Here is a 23,461-nt window from a genome sequence, read left to right as displayed (position 1 = left end):
GTGATAGAGCCCAAATTCATAATTATAACAAGTATATTTTTCCTGCAAAACACAGCTATAATACTTGAGTTAGTGCATGCTCAAGCTTGTGTCCACATTTCATGGTGCAGAGCTGTATGGACCTACCTGCCAGGTTTCCTGTGTGGAATAGCCTTTTTTATTTGGCTTGGCCTGTGAGTTAGGCTTCTTGGCAAAACTTGTTAACTAGGACCTCGTGCTGCAGGAATGGGTTGTGCAAGCACCTGACCATACTTATGCCTGGCTAGCTTGAATGCTGCTCTGCTCCTCTACTGTTCCTCTTCAGTAGTTAGCAAAGGAATGGCCACCCAAGGTCTACTTGTTTCAACTGGTATGGCTCTGCCCACTGTACGTGAGTATTTAGTGGGTAAAAGGGTTGGTTTTGTTTATTTTTTCTATTTAAGCAAGGATTAACCTGATGTGGTAGGAGAGGAGTAGGATGGAGGAACTGGGCAGTTCCAGACTTTCCATTGCAGAAACTCAACATGAGTTCCTCTCTTGCTTCCACAGCCAGAGACTGTGACCATCATTCCTTCCCGCACATGGAGCATGCTCCAGGATTACTTGCAACTCACAAGGGTTTCAATTTAGACATGTATTCTCTGATTTTGTATGTGAAGGAGAGTGCCTGATCCCATCTCAGGCAGGGCTTGATCATACAGCAAAGTGGTGTCCTCTCTCACCTTCTCCCAGCCCTGAGTTTCCTCTGAAAAGAATGGAAAAGTGGGCTGTTCGTGATGAGCGTAGCATTAAGGATTCTGTCAGCCAGTGGTCTCAGAATGGCCAAGAAGTTTCCAGAATTTGGATCCCTGGTCTGGCAAGCATGTATTGGTGACTTTTTGGGTCAGAAGTTAAGATGGGGTGTAGAGAGTGTATCAATGTGATTGTCCCTATCCACAGGGATGCTACTCTGGCACTTCTGCTTGACTAGTAAGAACTGACCTACTGTAAGTGAGTCTTGCAGCCCTGCACTTGAACTTCTAAAGGGCATTACTTTTCCTCAAGAAACTTTGCCTTGAATTAGTTATTCTTTATCATTACCCATTAATGATACTTAAACCAAAGCATTTAGCTTAATGAGTTTATTATTATAGATCCTTAAAAGTGTAATTCTGTGTAATTTGGGGGAATATCAATTCTCAGGAAAGGAACAATCCAGGATGAATTATGTTGTGTTAAGTTAACCTGTGTGCCCAAACACTCTCATAGCATAGTAGGGCAGCAATAAAACAAAATGTGGTTCCACCCCTTCATTCATGGGCCTGAATAGTTCCCTGGAGGGTGTGTGGCAACATGGGTAATTTACTGCTCGTAGCAATAGGTGGTTTTCTGGAGGAACAAGTGTCAGAGAAACTGGATTGCAAGAGTGGTTCTGAGTCACTGAGTCTGCTGAGATGCTCCTGCATTGGTCATTGCTCAGGTATGAGCTTGGAGTCAAACTAACAACCAGCTAAATGGTTTGGAGGATTTTCCTGTTGAGGGTGAGGTTGAGGAAGTAGACTGTTGTCTATTTGTCTTTGCAGTGCTGTACGCAGCAGTAAAAGGGAGACTTGGAGCTGCCCCTCTGCATTAATAGCTCATGGCAGGTCCAACTCTTCATGTACACAGAGGAAGACCATATGCAGCTAGTGTTCAGAGTGCCCTGCAGGGTACATTGCTGCACTGTGTTTAGTGTCTAGCATTCTCTTTAGCCTCCAGATATTATTCCTTCATTTTAGTGTCAGGTAGGAAAGAGAATCTATAGAATTTCATTACAGGGGCCCGGGCATTTCTCTTGACATCTCCTGCTGTAAAGAAAGGTGAACCATGAGTAAGAGCAGGCTTACTTGTGAAGGCAAAATGTTGCCTGTGCCTGAAGAAGAGAGCTTCGCCAGTATTATCGAAGACATGAAAATACGATCCATTGTGGGCATTCTGACATGGAGAGCTGAGTAGCTAGGCTTGGGCAGCAAAGCCTTCATACTCGCTGCTCATGTTCTGTGGAGAGTCCTGCTGAAGTTCATGACTAAGTTGTTCAACCACACCTGAATCTGAGTTCTTAGGGGATAAAGCCTGTATAGCTGCTTCCAGTGTTGTAAAGGCACAGGTGATTTTAGCGTGAGGCACCAAATGTTACTAGCTACTGAGTTAGGGAGTTAACATTCCTAGAGGCATTTGTTAAGCCAGCAGTGCCCACTGGTATAGCTGATACTACATGTGCCTGTTTACAGCCTGCAGCAATAGTGTTGCTTCCTTTGCACTGTTCAATTTGTGCTAGACTTCTGTATATTTTTCATAGATTTGGGGGGACTGGAGACTAGAACTGCTCCACCTAGCCTTAGGTTGCCTACAAGCTGCGCAGGCTTGCATGCAGAAGCACTATTGCTAAATTAATTTCTCACACCTCAGACCAGCCTGACAGACGATAGATTTGGCAGCTGAAATAAGTGAGTCCTCCCCTGCATATGAGGCAATATAATTGCACCACCAAATTAAGGAGAGTGTAACAACTTTTAGTCTAAGTTTGAAGCTGGCTCTGCTTTGCATGGAAGATTCAAGGAGAGAGATCCCTTCCAACTTCAATTATTCTATGATTCTAAAAAAAGGATTTTTTTTCAAGAGAAGCTACAAATCTGTTCTCCCAGCTCTGAAGTCATCAGGGAAATGGCAAGGATTTCCCATGGAGGTCCAAGATAAGTAAAGATCCCAACTCTTTCTGTCTGTGGACTTTGTGAAACACATCAGTAATTAATATACCAGTGAGTTTACCATTCCTAGCATTAATGAACCCATATTCACCTCTGTGTGCTCTAAATTTGCCCCTAAATTATGCGTAGAAATGCCCACCCGAAATGGCACATAGAAATGAAATCAGAATTCACAACTGGCTGGATGCTCCCTGCATGCCTGTGCTGACTTTACAGTCACTGCCATCTTAACAGTAGTTACTCTTGCTTAACCCAGTGAGGTGAAGGCTGGATTGAGCCCTGTCCCTGGTTATCTGCTCTCCCTACAGTGGGTGAATGAGGAGGGGTTATCGCATGCACGGCAGGTGCCAGAGGAATTCTGTGGCACTTTTATTTCCTCTTCTTGAGGAATTCACAGACGAAGTAGATGGTGACTTGGCACTCAGAGTCATTCCACTCTCCCGTGCTGAGCATTTCCACACAGTCCTCATGGCCAGCTGGGTCATGAGGCTCCCCTTCCTTCCAGTTGCTGTAGTTCTGCAGTGGGCTGTTGTCTGCATACACAAACTGTCCTTCCTTCTCCAGGTCATTCAGCCCAATGAAAGCTCGGAAGAGGCCACTGTTGGAGATGTAGTCAGCAATCAAGGCATTGGTTGCCTCATCTTTAGGCATGGCCAGTGTTCCTCCTCTGTCCCTGCAGTGGATCAAGGCTTCTCTGTAATTCTTCTCTTCTTTCACGATGTAATAGAATTTCTCATCTGTCTCCCTGATACCTGCTATAACTTTAAAGGGGAAGAAAATAACATAATGGCATGTCAACAGATATTGAAGGTGCTTCTGTTCCAGTATGACAATGAGATGATTTTTACATTAGAATTAATAAAAGGGAGAGAGGAAAAGTCTTCCCACAGCTGAGTTTGTAATAAATGATGAGGACACTATCAAGTGGGACTGACAAGCACCTTGCACACATTAGGACAAGAACTACTGAGTCCTGATTGGCATATGTCTCCTGTGACACTTAAGCTTTACTTCCTGGATATATAGTACTAATCAAATAAAGGCATGCTAAATGGTCAAATAATTCTGGATCATCCCCACTGATCTGCATGTTTTTGAATAACAACTGTGGAAGAGTGCCCTAGGATAGAAACACAGGAGTATAAATAGCTTTTCAAGTCCTTTCTGTGTAGACAAAAATCAGTGTGACTGCTAAAATGAGACATTTAAATACAGCCTGATATTCAGAGCTGCTCTGTAGCCACTAAGTGGCATTGACTTGGACAAAAACTGGCTGCTCACCAGCTTTAAAAGCCAAACTTCTCAACCAGTGTGTATCCTAGTGAATTAAGCAGTACCAAGGAGCATGCCTGAGCAGCTGGAACTTGATTGTCCCTGGTCATGGATAGCAATCAGGAATGGTCCTGAGCAGAACTTTGACCTGGGGTAACTAATACTTTCCCAAACAATTCAGGACTTAGTCTAGGCACAGTCAGTTAGTTAGTAGAGGGACACTCTGGGTAATATGGCATTCAGTTTTGTGGGATTTGTAATATAGATGAGTGCTGTTCTGTGCTGGTTGCCCACAGTGCCAGAGAACCGTCTCAAACACATTTAGTTTACTGATACAGCCCTAGGGCTAGAAGAGTGGTTGAGCCTTCTCAAAATCTCTGTTATGCCAGGAAATGTGCCTCCTTCCTTTCAGTGGGGACAGTTTGCACTGTCCATGCGGCAGCACTGCCTGCAGACATGGCTTCTTACAGAATCATAGAATGGTTTGGGTTAGAAATGATCTTAAAGATCATCTACTTCTCTGCCATTGGGAAGGGACACCTTCCACTAGATCGGGTTGCCCAAAGCACCGTCCAATGCCTCGAACACTTCCAGGGATGGAACATCCACAGCTTCTCTGGGCCACCTTTTCCAGTGTCTCACCACTCTCACAGTGAAGAACTTTTTCCTAACATCTAATGTAAAGCTATCCTCTGTCAGTTTAAAGCCATTCCCCCTTGTCCTATCACTACATACTCTTGTGGAAAGTCCCTCTTCAGATTTCTTGTAGGCCCCCTTTAGGTATTTAGGTATTGGTATTTAGGTATTATAACCCATGCCTTTGAGTGTTGGTCGTTTGTTACAGAAAAATTATGCTTGCATGAGGGAAGCACTAAGAGCACCGTGTCTGCAGCCTTCCTGTGCAGCAGAAAGATCAGTAGGTTCCTATGGCTTTCCCTGCCTCTCTGGAGCATATTGGCACAAACTTTTCTCTTTCATTGCCTGTGTGGCAGCAGAGCTTGAGCAGTTTGACAGTGCAGAGGCGGTTAGCGAGCTGTGCCTTGTGCTTTTCATGAGTCTTTCTGTTATGTTGTTGATAATTTATGTGTTGCTTTTGCTTTTGGTCATCTGCTGCTTATATCCTTATAGGTGTCTCTTTTCTATATGTTTTCAGAGTGCCTCACACAGTGCAACCCTCTCTCCAGATCTTCTGTGGATGTTGCCATAGAGTAGCAATGGTGGAAGAATAGCATCACATCAAATACATAAGGATCCTTACCATTCTTTAAAAACTTGATGGATGTGTTAAGACGAGCAACGTTGATATTCAGTTGTCCAACAACTCTGCGGTATCTTCCACAGTCACAGACCGTGCCTGATGCAATAAAAAAAATAGAGGACTTACCTGTTTAGAAGCATTTGTGTATGTGTGTGGAGGGCCCTTTATAGCCCACTTCCAAACTTTCTGAAGACTTGGCTCCATTTGTGGAGAGCTAGTCTCATCCTGCCTCACTGGCCATAGTTCTGTTGATCAAAGAGCTTTATGTTGTGGCTTTGTACACTCCCTTGCTAACTGGCGTAAGAATCCCTACTGTTAAAAGCATGGATTGAAAAGTTTGCCATCTTTCTACCCATATCAGTGTGGGATTTGCATATCGCTGCCCTTATCATTTTTTATTTCATCTAGCTGTAGAGATGTGGCTTGTGGTAATCACCACATCTGAATGCCAGTGGTCTACCTTGTATCTGTAAACAGTACGGGTTCCCCAGCCTTCTAATAGAAAGATCAGCATCCATGAAATGGGGAACTGTTGCTTTCTCAGTGAATGAGTATTGTGATCATGCATAGAGGTGTGATTGGCAAAACTTTGGTAGAAGGACTCTGTTATGCTGCATGCAGCTGTGGTCCAGCAGTAATAGTCTATACCAACTCAAATAACAACTTTCAAGCACTGAAGTCTCAGTTATATTTTCATTGGTAAACTGAATTTTGGCTTGGTATAGGTTTATGTTTGTTCCTCTGTTATTCTGAGGAAAAAAAGTTGCTGATGATTTCACATTAAGAACCAAACTGGCACTGCATATGAAATATCTTGAAAATTAACACAAGATGGAAAACCAGTCAAGGTTATTAAGACTGAACAGAATTTTCTGGGTCATCAGATCCAAATTCTCCTATTGTGAGCAAATGCATTGCATTTATTTGACAACAGATTATGCTGTATCTAAAATCACTTATTCTTTTCAACCCCATGCTCCTATTAGGAAAATTAATAGAATAACTAATATGTATTAATATGAATCCTTAATAGAATTAGGACTTAATTCCTTCGGTATTCAGAAACTTTCTTCTAGTTTCCAGTATAAATATACCATTGGCCCATCTATGTGTTAGGTTCTGTGATATCAAACATTGTCCATGAATTTAGGTTATTCTTCTGCATGTTTCAGTATGCTGGTATATTCATAGGTATCAGTCAGGTCCCTACCCAAGTCTTCATTTTTCTAAACAAAACTTTTTCAGTCTCTGCCTGGTCATCTACTCTCAAGTTTTTCCATGGGCCTAAAACTTCATGAAACTCCAGAAAAAACAACCCTGAAATCAAAGACCCAGCAGACTTGACCATTGTGCAGAGGAGGATGCACAGCTTACCTGCTTTTCCCTTTTTTCCAGAAACCCCTGATAAGCCTTTAGCTCCTTTGTCACCTGAACAAAGAGCAAAAATACAGTCTCAAATCTCAGACAGCGCACATGTCAGGGGAGACTATTTGAAAAACCTGTTTAATAATACATTAATGGTGTGCTTTTGATAGGAAGCCCTGATGTGCTGTACCAGCAGATGTGCCAAATCAAATAAATTGTGATAAATTCTGGTGTATGGAAATAGAGAACCCTTTAATAGCTAACTCACTGATAACACAGGCATCTTGTGTGCTGCTGGCTCCTGGTACCACTTACTTTGAACATAAACTGCAGAACGATCCTGAGAGGTTGAAAGCACCCATGAAATCTGTGAGAGGTGAGACCTGATTTCTCACATTGCCTTGCACGAGAGAGCCCTTCCCTGAGTTCAGTAGCTCCATGATGGGATGAGGCACCAGATGAAGCTGATGTGCACTAAGCAACTGAATTCATGTGTGCAACACTTTATGTTGTGCAGGCACCAGTTCGCACCTGCACAAAATGAGGTCAGTAAGGAACAGCATTTCATATCAGCTATAGTCCATGGAAATCTGACTTATTTTCATCCAGTTGTTTGTACCTTCTTCTGTAAACCATAAGAATGATAGAAATACTTCCCCAAATGCTGTGCTACTATGTAAGTGGAAGTGACTAGCTTTTTAATAAATCTCAGTTGTAATTTGGATCAGGAAGAGCTGGACTTTATCTGAAATACATGTCAGCTCTTTTTTTATGAATTAAAACCTTCAGAGGCCAAAAAATACGAATACTTGCTCTGCCTTGTTGATGGCCATGTTTTGGTATTGTTTCCTTTATATGGTTGTGTAAAATGAATTAGGAGTTGGGTGTGATTTTAATGAGCATTGCTTGACACTGCACACTTACAAGCTCAAATTTCAGGGTTGCTTCATTAAGAACTTGAATGTTTCATGGTAGATTTAAACAGTGACTTAGTGACCTTTGCTTCTGTAAATAAAGAAAGAAAATGAGAAAAACTAGAAGGGGCAAATAAATTGTACATTCAGGTTGAGAGCGAGCTTGATTTAAAGGCTCAGAGCACTGGTTTACTTACAGATAAAAATAAGTAGTTTGTGGGATTTTCAAGTTCTAGTCTCCTTTGGTGACTGAAGAGAACTTTAGGAGATAACCATCTGGGTACTTCTGAAGATTAGTCCTTCAGGCCAAATTCTCTTGTTCTTCTCTGATCCGTGGCTGGCTAGAGGCCATCAAAGGTTTAATCAAAACATTGATTTGGGAAGCTCCTGGAGAGTTGGTTCTATCTGGTATGCTGGTTAGAAACGAGAATTCCCCTGGGGATTGTGGTGTCCCTGCTCAGCTTTCAAGGCAGATCTCCTAGCAGCAGAGGTTATATTCCTTCTAAGTAGCTCTTTAGGAATGCCAGAAAGTCAAGGTCCCTCTGGATGGCATTCCTTCCCTCCAGCGTATCAACTGAACCACACAGCTTGGTGTCATCGGCAAACTTGCTGAGGGCGCACTCAATCCCACTGTCCATGTCAGCGACAAAGACGTTGAACAAGATTGGTCCGAACACTGATCCCTAAGGGACACCACTCGTTACTGGTCTCCAGCCGGACATTGAGCCATTGACCACAAGTCTTTGAGTGCAGCCATCCAGCCAGTTCTTTATCCACCAAGTGGTCCATCCATCAAATTGATGTCTCTCCAATTTAGAGACAAGGACGTCGTGTGGGACAGTGTCAAACGCTTTACACAAATCCAGGTTGATGATGTCAACTGCTCTACCCCTGTCCATCAGTTCTGTAGCCCCATCATAGAAGGCCACCAAATTGCTCAGGCAGGATTTCCCCTTAGTGAAGCCATGCTGGCTGTCACCAAGCACCTGGTTGTTTTTCATGTGCCTTATCATGCCTTCCAGGAGAATCTGCTCCAAGATTTTGCCAGGCACAGAGGTGAGACTGACTGGTCTGTAATTCCCCAGGTCATCCATTTTCCCCTTCTTGAAAATGGGGGTTATATTTCCCTTTTCCCAGTCACTGGGAACTTCACCTGACTGCCGTGATTTTTCAAAGATGATGGCCAGTGGCTTAGCAACTTCATTTGCCAGCTCATTCAGGACCCACAGATGGATTTCATCAGGTCCCATGGACTTGTGCACATTCAGGTTCTCAAGATGGCCTCGAATGAGATCCTCTCCTACAGTGGGCCCAAGGTCTTCATTCTCACAATCCCTGGGTCTGCCTTCCAAGACTTGGGTGGTGTGGTCAGAGCCTTTGCCAGTGAAGACTGAGGCAAAGAAGGCATTCAGAACCTCAGCCTTCTCCAAACCCTGTATAGCCAGCTCTCCCGAGAGCTTCTGGAGGGGGCCTACATTGTCCCTAGTCTATTTTTTTATTTGCTATGTACCTGTAGAATCCCTTCCTGTTATCCTTAATATCCCTGGCCAAGTTTAATTCCAACTGGGCCTTAGCTTTCCTAACCTGGTCCCTAGCTTCCTGGGCAACATCCCTGTATTCTGTCAGTTATCTTGCATATGGTGAATAAAGCAGTATCTCAGTTAGCTCTTGTCACCGATCTTTATGCATAACTTTATTTGGGAGCATTGGTCTCAGCCGTTATTTGATATTACTCCATAGCTGGAACTCTCACAAAACACATATTTACCTTGGGGGAAAAAACAAGAAAGTTCCCACACCAGAGCTTACCCTTTCCACCAATTGGGCCAATTTTCCCAAGCATTCCCTGGTCACCAGCATCCCCCACAGGTCCTTTGTGTCCTGAGAGGAGAAATAAAGAGGAAAAGAGTGTGGATGGTTTCTGTCATTTCTTTCCAAGGCACTATTTAGGTCTCTACTGCTGTTGTTTTTTCCTGAGCTTGGCTAGCCCACACATGTGTGGCAAAGTCAAAATGAGTGGAGCCCGGAGGATGGTTGGCGGAGGACAGTGCAGATTTCTGCTATTACAGCATACAACAGTAGGAGTTTGAAAGCACCTTACTAGAACTGCCTATTGAAATGTGCAGAAACATCATGTTTCCTTACAGAAAATACAAACTAAAACTGCTAGTGAGTATTCAAATAAAATCAGTAAAATATTGATTTTACTTCACAGCCGAACAAGGCTGATGGCAGGTTTTATTTGGTGCTCTTTTTCTCCACGCCAAACAAAACTCTTTCTTCCTTGTAAAGTTCTTGTTGCTTTGCTGGGAATCCTTCTCAAAGCAGGACTGCAAATAGGGAGGTATTAGTTTTGCTATGTGTGCTTTCCCGGTCCTCAGAGCACCTGATGACAGCCCAGTTTAGGGAATCTCAGTTTCCACACTGAATTTAACATCACTAGGATGCTTTGTAAATTGTTACCGATTCCCTTGTATTTTACCTGATCTTCTCTTTAAGGTAAGAAGCAAAACCATATGAATGTATTTAAAAATGGAAAAGGTTTTTTATTTTAACAATAATAACAGGGTGATTTTAAAGTTTCTGTAAAAGTGAAAACTCTCCTGATTAGTCTTAAACCACGTCACGGAAGAAAGACCATGGATACACATTATCATTAAATTCTAATGATAAATTAAGCTTTTTAATTAGAGCATGCAGACAAGGCTGACACCATCTGTGTTTCTTAGTGTATTCCTCCACTTGCCTTTCTTCAAAACAGGGACAACAGACTGGACTTTGTGGAGCATCCTGACTTCCTGTTACTAGGAAATAACTCTCAGAATTCAGTTTCAACTAAGGGGTCATTTCATTAAGAGAACAGTACTCTTCCTCATTATACATATGATCTGGGTCTTCTAGATTGTGCTTATGACCTTACGACAGCTACTTGGGAGAGCAGTAGTAAATGCACTGCTTTGTTACATGACTCTTTTGATTTATTGCCATAGGTAGCTGTCTTACATGTAGGTAGGAATTACAAGCAGCTCTGCGAGTATTGTTAGGTTCACTGATTAATGTTTGACAGGATTGTGAAATCCACTGGTGCAACAGGAATGCAAAGCATTAAAGATCACCGAACACATGCACCAGTACAGTCGTGTGTAATGATATTAATATATCAGTAATAGCCAACAAACCATCATAAATACCTTTTGGTCCTTTTGGTCCAACCTTTCCTTGTTTGCCCACTTCTCCTCTCTCTCCTTTTACACCTTCATCCCCTTCCAAAAAAACAGAAAATAAAGCATCATGGTACATTTTTCTTGGTGCAGTAAGTGCAACTGTACATCCACAGAAAGTAAAGTTCACAGGTTTTTTTCCCTACTAATTTCTTATTTGCAGACACAGTAGCCATGACATAAATTTCCAGAGAAGAGCTGATGAATCTGACCATCATTAAGAAAAGCTAAATAATTTCCTTTTTGGAGAGCTATTCAAACATGAGAATTATATGACACCAACTCCTAGTCCTTCCCTTTAGGCCCTATTAACTATAAAGTGGATAAATAAACCAATCTTTCTGTGTTTGGAAACCTGCACACACATGGACGAACTGCCAGGGCAGGCAATAGGAATTTAATTGTTCCTAGTGACTCTGTAGTGACTCTGTTCAAGGTATGCAGATGCTTTTGGAATGAAAGGAATGTAAATATGTTGAAATAGATCTTAACATAGGCCCTAGCTCTTAGTATGGGCAGAATTCTTGCCTTCAGTTTTTGACAGGTGGCATTTGTATAACAAACATGTTTTGCCATTACAAAACGTCATACACAGATTATCTGTAAGAGGTAAAATCATTGCATTTATTACAGCAGCACAGGGATTTCTCCAACCGAGATCAGGAGTCTATGACACAGGTTCCTGTATAGTAGTATATAAGTACTATTGTAAGAGACAGTCTCCCACTGAGCAGCTTACAGTATAAAGGAGCAAGACATCAATTAGTAGGAAAGAAATGTTACCTCTTTCCTTAGAATACAATTTCATTTCCCATTGCACAGGAAATTGGAGGCACAACTGCATTTGACTTTTTTATCCTCTACTTCTTAGTTTTTTTGCCAAATCCCAAGAACATCTTTACTGTTTTTTTTTTAAAGATAAAAAATACTGGAGGGGGGCCAATCCCTGTACCCCCCTGCACCAAATGACCAGCACTGACTATGAGCAGCCTTCCAAAGCCTCTGCCCCTGTTCCCTGCCGCTGTCTGCAGTAAGCCGTGCCATGCAGTGGGAAGCAGTGCCACAGTCTCTTGGCCAAGCCAGGATCTCCCATGGGAGTGGCAGCCAGTGGTGTGTGTGCCTGCAGCCCAGAAGGGGAGAAGAGGCTGCATTTCAGTGGATGGAGACCCAAGGGAGGGAAGCCTGGATGTCAGCAAAAGAGAAGTGAGGACCAAACAGTGTTTTGTAAAGAGACCAGTAACCTGCCTCATTGAGGGTGGTGCCTCCAACCCTGGCACAAGGTTTTCAGGGAACTGGGTGTGCTGAGGGTGACTATGACCCAGGCAGCTACTTCCAGACTCTCAAAAGCAGTGGTTTAAGGGCTTGCCTGAACCAATCATTGCATTCAGTCCACTTGTGAACAGCCACCACTGATTCTTCCCTGCAGAGATTAGGCTTATGCCTTTTAAACCCTTTCACATTTTTGGCCCCTATAATAAATACTGTGTGGCAAAGAGGTCAGTGATTTAATTGTGTGCTAGGGGAGAAAGTAGCTTCCCATGGTTGCTTTAAGACTGATTGTTTCATTAGGCCTTGTTCTTGTTTTCTGAAATGTACTGCCCACTCATTCCTGATTTACCTTCTACTTCTGTAGCCATAGGTGGCATATCGTGGGCTGCTCTGTGGCGTGATGACAGATGAGAAGTGGTGCATATTAATTGCAGCCAATAAAATGTAGTATTAGCTGTCTGGCTCCTTTCCATGTCAGTTATGTGGACTGGGCTGAGTGTGTCCCTATGCGCTGCAAAAAAGCTTCAGTGCTGGGACTCTCTTGTGGAGGGCAGGCTCACCCTGTGGGTCAGGATGCCCTTTTGTGGGGAAGGTCAGTGGTCCAAGCTGGGAAAGAAAGTGCTGAACTTCCGTTTGGATTGGAGGGAGGAAGCATTTGCTAGAGTGATGGATACTGATTCCTAAATACTGAGTATTTCCAAAAGCCAGGCTCCTTAAACATCCACCTGAAGCTGTAGGTCTGAGCCTGGAACTGATGGAAGGATGCCTTCTTGCATTGGTTTCTTGTCTACTGACCATCAAACAGCAGAGCAAGGGAATGTACAGGTTAATTTTGTTGTTGACCTCGGTGCTAACAACATTTACAACTCAGAAACCAAGAAATTGTCCTTTCCAAACCCATCTATAAAATCCTTGAGGAAAGTGTAAAAGTCACTTCTCAGTAGTTCAGAAATTCAAAAGATTCCCAGAGGCTGACAAAGGGCTTGTGAAATAAAATTCTGGGAGAAGTTGAGAGCTGGTATGATCACAGTCTGTAAACCCATAGAGGGGGAAAACTGTAATAATAGAAAGGAAGCAGGGTGTGATTCAAGGGGTAGAAAAGCAGGATAAGTCCTGACTAGAAATGCAACATGGAGATATTTAACAAATGACCACACTCTATGGCAGGGAGGGGAGATGTAGGAGGCGTTTCATGTGCAGCCTTTCCCCATGCAATGAATTCCTTTGTGTAAGATATGCTGTAACTCTCGGTCTGACGTAGAAACTGCTGAGGGAGTTTCTTTGGCCTGTATCACACAGGTGAGCAAACCAGATTCCTGCTGACCTTCCAAACCATGCCTGTCACCATGGCAGTCCTCATTACCTCACTCAGGCCAGATAGCTACATTCCCTGTAGCTTGCAGCCTGCTCTGTTGAGTTAAGGGCTTTAGAGAGGCTCTTGTTTGCTGCAGGAGAAAGAACTCTCTGCAAGAAAGATGGTGTTGTTTTTTTTTGTAAGAAACATTGCTTAGACAGTTAATCTTAGAGCCCAGGAAAGAAAGCCAATATACAAGTGGAGAAGCTGTGATTACTTCCCAAAGGTGTTTTCTTCCAGTCTCAGTTTCAACATTTCAAGCAACTGAAAGCTGCAGTGATTTTCTCTGAGAGACTTTGGAGCGAGCTTTTCACACATGGGGCTGCTGGGGATGAAGCTAGGTTGTCCTGTAAGGGCCATTATACTGAGAGCCGACAGGGAAAAGGGGTAAAAGGTGTGCAAAAGTTTGTTCTGGGGATTCTGGGAGGTAAGAGAGTGTCTCAACTTCCATTGCTAACACCTTGTGTAGTCCCAATATTTGCTCAAGCCCTTTTAAAGCCCGAGGGAGAGGGCAGTAAGATATGTCACATGTTTCTGTTTCATCTTGTCATAAAGCAGCCTTGCACACCCTGCCTTAGTTTTCCTACCTAGGAAAATGGAAAGAATAATAATTTGCCTATCTGTAAGGGATGGAAAATCTGCTTTTCACCCCATATTGCATCTAAGAATGGGAAGGCCATTACAAAGCAGGGGTAGAAGCAAACAGTATTAATAGTACTATTTCATTGTTCATGTAAAACTGGATTAAGCCCAGTGCTTAATAATACAGTGTTATAAATACGTTGTCTCCTCCTTTAGTTGTGTGCAGTGAGCTCAGGCTTTGTGAATTCTTGGGTTTTGCTCCCCCCTTGTGGTCTCGCTGTGATTTGCATCCAGGCAGGAGGGATTGTGAGAGGTTGGGTGACTGGTTTTGGACAGGTACTGAGTAGGCTTCATTTCTAATTTCTAATAACTATCCCAGCCTTTCCTCTGGGACTTCCCGTGGACAGGCCATCCCCCTGTATTACCTGCGTTCTTGTCATCTGGCAGAAAACAATCTACATCCTGACAGTACTCTGGACTGGGTCTTTGAATATTGTACTACTGTGCTTTGTGCAACATGAGTTTTCTTACAGAAAAAAACCCCAAACCTCTGTATCCTGACCTCCTATGGTTGTAGCCAATACCTAAAGGTTAACCCTCCTTTGTGCTGCTTTACACACAACCTAATTAGCAAATGGTCACTTTAAAACTGGTTGGAAGGATGTCAGATAATGCTCTGCATTGGCATTTGAAGCATGGGTGAAGCACTTGGAGCCAGTAGCTGAAGCAAGACCATTTCTCAATCTTGTTAGTATTCCCTCAAGCTGATTCACTTCTTCTGTGTCACAGATTTTAAATACCAGACTATTAAAATGAACGCACAGAGCAATAAATTACTAGACTCTTCCAGCTTGGGACTGTGTGAGACAGAAGGGAAGCAGAAGCCATAAACTGTAAATGACTTTTGCAGCCATTAGAAAATTCTAATTGTAATTGAGAGGGAACCACAGTCCTTCCTTCCCCTGTAAACAGGCTCAGGAAGATGCTGAAGGCCTAATGATGGGCAGGATTTTCAGGCAAGTGAAAGGGGCTCTGCCTTTTTAGGAGTTTCATTAAATAGCACAATGTTGAGAGGTTACATTTGGTAAGAATTTAATCAGTAATAATTTACTGACTTTCAAGTGACTTAGATTTCCCTGCTGGATTTTTTGCAGGCAGTTTATCTGGTTTGTATTCATGAATTGAGGAAGATTTGAATTGTTTCCATGTATTTAGTGAGTCTTCAAGTCTTGTGATCAAGGGATGACCCTGGTTCTTGGAGAACCAGGGTGCAATCCCTGGGGATTGTGGAGTCCATGTTTATCTATAGAGACAGCACTGCATCAGGGTGAGAGTATGTCTGCAGGCTGCCTAAAGGCTAAAGGCAGGAGGAGATTCCTAGCTGGATTAATGCCTGTGTTTCTCTGTGAGCTTGAAGTCTTTTTACTTGGAGCTCTGCTGATAGACTCCCTGGGTCCATTACTGAGGCACTTTCTCAGGCGTGCTGGCAAGTCATGGCCTCAGGTCAGCTCCAGTTCCCATCTCCTGACCAAAACACTACAGAAATACTTACGCTCTCTCAGCCTCTCTTTGCAGATGCACCTCCCCACACTCCAGGCATACCCAGCCTTTCAAAGGATAGGAACACCACCTATGCTGGGTGTCCTGGGTTCAGCACAGTTGTTCTCCTGCGTCAGATACTCTGAAATGAAAACAGCCCACCACCAGCCAAAAAGTCCTTGAGAAGCCCTGGGGGTATGACTGAATTCTGTGAGTGGAGAAGAATGGTTAATATTGATTAGTATGCACATGGATGCTTTGTACTGCTTGCCTTGGATACGTTTAGCATTCTTAGGCATAGTCAATGTTCCACCACAAAGGTTTTCTATGGGATCCATTAGGCGTTTTTACCCTCTAATCACGCATGACACAGTTCTGCTGAGCGCCACGTTTCATGCTTGTAGTCCCACCTGAGGTGCTGTAGGGATGCTCCCACCTCCACAGACAAGAGTGTGAAAAGCAAAGGTGATTTCTGCCTGCTACGGGTGTTAAACTAAAGGGACAAGGAGATGTGCATCATTCTGAAGCCTTGAAAACCCTCCATGAGCAACTGAATGCCTTGCCCTCATGCAGAGCCTTACAGATAGCCACAGGATTAGCCCTGCAGCCTATGGACGCAGTGACCCTGAGCACTGTGAACGTTTGCAGCACTTGCACATGCACAGTCTCTACTGAGAGGTTCTGTCACCAGAGGGAGTTGCAGACTCCAAGAAATAAACAAATACAGACAGCTCAGTTTGTTTCTCCAGTGTACAAGTGCGTCACAGGTACATCAGTGGAAAGCCTCAAGATTTCCTCTAATTTCACTTTCAGTGTCTTTTTAGATGCTTAGCGAATTTCCCGTAGCAGTGGGGATTCTTGCTATATATGGCTGGATATATATAGTGCTCTTTCAAGCTATATATGGCTAATGAGGACAGGATTCCTTGACATCTTTTGCCTATCTGATGCAATGTCCTCCTCCCTGCCCTTCTTCCTCCCTTCAGCCCCCAGCACTGGCCTGCACACCTCCCTGCCCTCTGCCTGATGTTGACCCTGTGTTAAAGTAATTCAACTAAATAAAGAGAGGAATCTCAAGAAGGCAAATACACATTTTTAGTGAGTGAGCTGAATCAGCTCAATGAACAGTCTGATGAGTAAACAGCTGAGCCAGCCCAAGGTGAAGGTAACACCACATGGTCAAAGTGGGGGAAGAAGATGCTTGGCCTCTGGTTTTGGCAGAAAACCTGACAGATGAGTGCAACTGTAGTGTGCAACTGGACCCATAGCCACTCTTCCAGGTGTCCTGTAGGAGCACGCAGGGCTCCCACAGATTCCACTGTTCCTGGACATGTCTTTTTTCACCCAGCTCCAAATTAGATGACAGTTGCCCTTCCTTAGTGAAATAGAAGGAATCTTCAAGAACAAACTTGCTCTTGCTTTCCACTTATAAATGTCTGTTGACCCTCTTCTCCTGTTGCCCTGCATGAGCCATACCCGAGCCTTCTGTAAGCTGACTTGTATTACTGGAAAGTGTGGGCCTTTGTGAATGACTGGGACACACACTGTCGCTTTAATGACATAGAAATAATATAAATTGTTCCTGAGTCTCCTTTTACTTGATTTGCCTGATTTAGTTTTCCCAGCCTCTTCCCCTGCTGTTCTGACATGATCTCAGAGACCATTGGATTACAGTGGCTTCAGTGGGGCATCAGGCTGGCCAATATACTTTGGATTTATGGATTCAAGTCCCCACATATATGCTCTGTAGCTCAGGCTGATAAACTTCTGAAACTTAATGTACGCTAAGATGGGGAAGTCTAAAAGGCATGAAAACAGAATTATGTTGAAATTAAAGGGCTCTTTGGATCAAACGTGAAGCACTAAGTTATAGGTTTGAACAGCCTATAGGATGTGGTAAGGCATTTTATATTTTCGGAAGGAACTGTGGATAAGAGTGTATCTGGTTTCTGAGCGAGTTTGAGATTTTCCAGGAGTAGAATTGCGTAAGCACAATTAGAGAGATGGACAGCTATACTGGAGACCACAGTAAATGCTATTTTGAGGCCCCAGCCAGTGTCATGGAGTTTATAAACATCATTTGTCAGAAATAATAAGGAAACATTTTACGTCTAAATTGCTATGGGAAACCCCCAGTATTCTTCAGGTTTCATCTCATTCCAGTTTCTCAACCTGGATCTGATTCAAGACCTTTGAAGTTCCCATGTCTGGATTTCAAAGGAAATGAGCTGTAACCGGGTACAGATAGCAAGATCTAGATCCAGTCTTCTGAAACACTAAGCTCCTACAAACAAATCAGGTACCACAGAGCCAGCCCCCATCCCAGTCTTCTTTCCCCCTGCTCATGCTTTTAATGGAGTACAGAAAACAATTATTTGGGCGCTCTGCTTATTTCCGCCCTCATGGTGTTGCTTATTGTTTTACCCAGACCAGGTCAGATCCCGTCCCATCTATGTCAACAGCCCATTTACTTAAAACTTCCTTTGCAGGTCAGACAAAATTGAGCTTGCAGCCTGCAGGAGAGAGCAGGCTAGAAGAAAGGACAGAGCCAGGACACCAGTCAAAGGCAGAGCCCAGAGGTGCAGAGCCCAGTGTTCCTGATGCTGCCAGGGCATGGACCAACTTTTGCTATCACTCTGTTAGCTGCTGCCTCTCTGCAGTGCCAGGTCCTCCCTCAGCAGCAGCAACAGACAGCTTGCTTCCAGGCTTGGAAAGGTGGAAAGTAAGCAATAGGGCCATGAATGGCTTTGTTAGGCCAGGCTCTTGGCTGTCCTGGGAAATCAATTGTTTTGTTTATGCTTGATCTGGTCCTCTTTGGGCCCGGAAGTTGATGGAGTACAGAGCTTGGCCTTCATTGCTCTAATTACTCAGCTGTGGATCAGTGTTACCTAATTAAGTTTTCAGAGGTCCTGTGCCACAGCAGTCCAGCTGAGACCAAGCTGTTCCTAAACATCTCAGGTCAAACACCAGAAATCACTAGTTACAAATACTGAAAATCCGGTTTGGTCCAAAGCATGTATTTTTTCTCTTTTCTTGGTTTCCTGGGGTTATTTCAATAAGGGTCCTAGGAAATGCCTCACACATCTCTATTTTTAACTGCTGTATAAGCCAGCTTGCTGTGTACCTCAAAAGCTTTCTCAGGAAGGCAAACAAAGCAGCCATTGCACTAGGGCTGTGCTCATTAAAAATAATCCCTTCTCTTCAAGAAGAAACCAGAGCATTGCCTAGGAAAGGCAACTGGGGTGCCAGCTTTTGCTTTTCTCTACTCTTTTTATCCCCTTTTTCTGGAGTGCCTGTTTTCTTTCCATAATTCCTTACAAGCAGACTTCAGCTTCCATGTGCTTGCACCAGGGATGGAAAAGCAGCTGATAGGTGAAGGGGATTGATTGCAAGGTTCCTGGTTTGCATCGCTCAGGACCACAAGAGGTCAGACTAAAACTCCGATTCGGTTCTAATGCTGAGCAGTTTACTTCAGACTGACTTCTGTCATTGCAACAGAAAGTGCAAAACGCTTGCAGGACATTGACTGCATTCCTTGTGTTCCTGGAGGCTGCATCCTTCCACAGTATTTTCTAGCTCCTTGTGTTATACACTAAGGCCTCTGGTTTTGTCTCATGCTCTTAGGGAGCTGGTGGGACCGGTTTGAAGATTTTCCTGATAATCAGCCTGGAATTACCCTTTCCTTTCATCCCTTCATTCATATCATACTTCTCTTGTGACATCTCTGGTATGAGCATAAGGAAGAGTATATTTTTGAAGGGGAAGAACTTGGCTTGCACAAAGTAACTCTGACAAGTTACATAAGGCTTGTGGAAGTGGCCAGTTTTCACAACACTAATGACCCTTTTCCAACAGATGATTTTCAGGGTGAGCATGCAGAGGGGTCAGGTGCTTGCTCCTATAACAACTGTGAATGCCTAGATGATGAAGTGTGTAATGTAGCCTCCAGTAGTGCAAGAAATAAAGGGTTATAAATCCTGAGTCTTTCAAACCAACCTCACTTCTCCCTCAGCTTTCTCCTCTCCATTGTGCAGTGCAATGGGAACTGTAGTATTTCTGCTGCATAGCACCAGGGACTATCCCACCTGTAGCCCGCAGACTGTATCTAGCCAGCAGGACAATTTGGGATAGGTGAGGTGTGATGGTTCAGGAAGTCTTACAGCCATTGAACACCTTTTAATTCCTTGCGCTTCTAGTTACTCTGGCCCATTACAGGCTCCCATGTTCATGTGGAAGAAGGAAGTTGCCACAACAGGAATGTGGTGGTAGTAAAAGCTGGCCAATGCCCTGTGTGAGCTCAGCAGCTCTGTCTTGTGGGATCACCGCTGTGTTCTACTATAGCTGAAGATGCTGAGCAGATTGGAGGTAAGGGGGTAAAACTGGTGCAGGGTGGAACAAAATCCATTTTCAGGAGAATGGTAGACAAAAGGGCACAACAGAAGTAGCACAGAAAATAGAACTTGAAGCAACAAAAGTCAGTAGCTTATCTAGCAGAGTTAAAGCTTGAGCAGCAAAGTGTTGCTTTAGTCGTAGGCTGGGGGCTCATGTGCTCTGAGTCTGCAGACATAAGATGGATAGAGGAAAACTGGCAGCAGAACAGACTTTCTTCTGCCATATTAGGTCAGCACGCTTCATCCTTGACTACAAAGGATGCCTGAGGAGTAACAGGGTAGTTCACACACGCAGCCTGCTCAGTCTTGAATTGCCAGCTGACTGGCAGTCAAAACAACCAGTGCCACTGAGAGCCACGTGTAACTGTCCTGGATGATCTCCGCTTTGGTACGAACTGAGATTAGTTTATAGGACTATAGCACATAGACCGGAAAATGTATTTGATGACCTGCAGTGGAAGTGAGCCATTAATTTGGAGGTGATTTACTCCATGCTCCTTTTACCAGTCATGTTTCTTGGGCATCGTAATTGAATCTTAAAGTAGTAGTGAACGCCATGCCAATATACCATTTGGCTCCTCATGTGTCTTGGTGTCAGCCAGGAGGCAATAGGACCAGTAATGACTAAATCCTGACTTTCCCAGGATCACACTTGCAAAGAGCCATAATATCCAACCTTTAACTGCTCCCTATGTGAGCTAGACCACAGAAACCAGCTGGAGTCCCAGCTACTCTCGTGTGTCACCAGACCACCTCATTAGCCCTGTGACTCGTTAAACACAATTCTGTCGAACTTTGTTCTCCAGCCTGCCATTATTCAGATACTAACTGAACAAGCTCCCACTGGCTCCCTTGGGGATCATTACATCTCTCTGCATTTATGCTGTGGCAGCAAAAGTTTAAGCCTGGATTGTAATCATAAAGAAATTAACTTGCTGATTAAAAGTGGTCCTTTAAGCAACACGCATTTGAATAATCCATCATAAAAACAAATGAGTCTGTAGCAGTGCTTTTGACTTGATAATCTTTTTTTCTGTTTAAAATTTAAATCAGCTGCATTTTTTTTTTCTCTGAGTCTGTAGCCTATAGAAAAATAACAATGAATTACTAAAAAGAAGGCAATAGTTCGAACTGCAGTCATGGTGTGGAATATATATTTTAGATCTGTCACTGCAAGATAGATTTGTGCATTATGGACCCAATTTTTTGACTGTAATACCCTCCAGGCAATTCCACTGATGTTAGTTGTGTTACACAAAAAGTAAGTTAATGCAGAAAATTTTGCTCCAGATATCTGCAAAGTGCTTGGAAGATAAAAGACCTGCATATGACAGAGCCGATATAGCTCTTGTTGAAATCTGTAGCAAAAGTCCTGTTTAATTCAACAAGAGCTGCTAAATCAGGTCTGATGAATGCTGCAGAGCTGTATTTACAAGTAAACATCTGGAGATAATGACAGTTCGGTCATTTTAAATATTGCATATCTCTTCCTACCAGTAGGTGCAAAGCGAGCCATTAACAGTTCACAATAGGTGCCTACTTTTAAACAGAGTCACTCCATTTGTGGCTGCTAGCTGTACTGGTTGTGTGATGAATACAAGAAGTAAAAGAAGATTTTTGTGGCTGGAGAAGGATGCAAAAGGACACCTCTAACTTTTATCAGAATAGGTGACACTGTTCCTGATGCTAAAGCAAAGCAAATTCAAATCTCCTTGCTTCATCACTTTCCCCCATCACAGTTCCACTTTTCTAGATGTTTGTACAGTCTGCAGTAATTCACATCTCTCATCCCCAGCCCGTTCCACAAGCCCTCCATGTCTGTATCTTTTTTAAATCAGCCTCTATCAGTACTGGTGTCAGCATTATCAACCTGATATTCCTCACCTTTTGGTCCAGGTAAAATTGTGTGTGTCGAGCAGACATCTGTTGTAGGTCGATTGTCAACATCAAAACCCAAAATCTGAACTTGGAAGATAAAAAGCACTACTAGGGTCCCGAATTTCCTTAGCTGTTGTTCTTTCTTGCTGCTCATCCTTGCAGATTCCCAGGAAATGCCTTTCGTTGTTACAGTCTTAACAAATGCAGCTGACTCAAAAATAAATGCTCCACTAACTGAAGCAGTGGAAAGATTGGGAGCTACGTGCAAGAACAGCTAAATAAAGTGAAGAAAGGAGTTCGACCATGCTGCAGTTATTTCTGTCCTGCACATTATCCAGGATATTTATTTAACTGTGACAGCTGTTTATTCCAATGTATCTCTTATCTGTGAGAGTTTAGCCGCTTTTGCCATGGAAAATGTCTTCAATATATGGGAATATCTGTTTTGTCTTTTGTTTTCCTTTCGGCACCAACTCTTCATGCCCAGTTTTTCATTTACTCAAGAGACAAAAAACTTCGGTATTGTATCCAAGCGCGTATTAATGAGTTATAGGACACTTGTGGCTGGCTGTGTGCTGGAAGAACAATGCAGACTCCATGTAACATGTAGAGAGACTTTTCCACAAAAGCTTTCCTCCAACGAGACTGTTGGTGACAGCAGATGAGCTGCCAGTCTGCTACGGCTGGAAGTCACTGATGCTATTTTGCACTTTTTGGGTGCCGCGTACCCATACATTTGCTAGTCCCCAGACTAGCAAATGAAAAGTTGATGTCATTTGGTGTTTTAGCCAGAAACCCATAAATTATGATTTTATGCTGCTTACAGATTGCTCCATAATGGCTGCTGCAAGCCCAGATTGTGTTAATAGACACAGTACCTAAGGACCGACTTCAGGATTGAAGCCACAGAGCAGGATGAGCTTGAACCACTGCAGGACCTCCTCCCATACATGTTTCCCCTGTACTGCACATGGGGGAGGCCTTGTATCAGGACAGTGGTGTAGCATAGGTCCCAGCAGAATGTCATCTTTGGGTTGTTCAGGAAGCTGCTGCTGGTTCACATCCCAGGAGGTAGCTGTCTGGTTTTCAGCTGGGTGCTGGGACTTCGAAGCTAGGTGTGAGAAGAGATCTCACGGATGATGGAACAGGTAGCATACAAAACTGCTATATACTCCCTTGGAAGCAGCTGTGACAGATATCCGTCTGTGAGGAATCATTTCCTAGAAAAAGCTCTAGCTTTCATTTTGGGAGAGCACAGTACCCAGGGACAGCAGATCATTCAAGGTGTACAGGCAGAAAAGAAAGGGGAGATGAGTACGTGTAGTCTTTCCAGAAATTTCTTAAACTTCTTCTTTCTCACAGAATGAAGGAGATGGCTTCAAAATTTGAAAGCTGAACTATGCTTTTGAACTGTCTTGTGTGTGAGAGCAGGTTTGCTTTGCTTTCTAGGCAAAAAATGTATGTCCTATGATAACAGCTTTGAGATGCTTTCCTCATTACTTTAGTTCCTTAGCCCTACAACTTTCCAGCCTTTTGACAGACAGAATAAGTAGCAGCACTGATGTAAAAGTGAATACTTTTATTTAAAGGCTGAAGGAAGGCTTTGATTTCAAGCTTTCATCTGGGATGAAATGTTGGCCAAAGTCACAAGAGGGGTCAAGACATTGGTCTCCCTCTTTCTTTCTAGCCTGGTCACAGACTGTCCCACTTTCC

General features: G+C 43.4%; 1 protein-coding gene across 1 annotated transcript; it reads right to left on the bottom strand.

Moving 5' to 3' along the window:
• Nucleotides 1-1,085: 1,085 nt before the first annotated feature.
• COLEC10 (collectin subfamily member 10) lies at nucleotides 1,086-22,149 on the bottom strand. The gene is made up of 6 exons (XM_061373435.1): nucleotides 21,755-22,149; nucleotides 10,706-10,777; nucleotides 9,324-9,395; nucleotides 6,610-6,663; nucleotides 5,236-5,331; nucleotides 1,086-3,466 (listed from the first exon to the last, which is right to left on the bottom strand). The coding sequence occupies exons 1-6, from the start codon at nucleotides 21,900-21,902 to the stop codon at nucleotides 3,075-3,077; spliced, it is 834 nt and encodes a 277-aa protein (XP_061229419.1). The 5' UTR covers nucleotides 21,903-22,149; the 3' UTR covers nucleotides 1,086-3,074.
• Between the last annotated feature and the right edge of the window lie 1,312 nt (nucleotides 22,150-23,461).

The sequence above is a fragment of the Neopsephotus bourkii genome, unplaced genomic scaffold (genome assembly GCF_033783945.1).
Source record: "Neopsephotus bourkii isolate Nb327-2 ecotype Australia unplaced genomic scaffold, CSIRO-AGI_Nbou_v1 NB_1630, whole genome shotgun sequence".
In the NCBI taxonomy this organism is placed as follows: domain Eukaryota; kingdom Metazoa; phylum Chordata; class Aves; order Psittaciformes; family Psittacidae; genus Neopsephotus; species Neopsephotus bourkii.
Note: the sequence above shows the minus strand (reverse complement) of the source record. Positions and strands in the feature narration are given on the sequence as shown.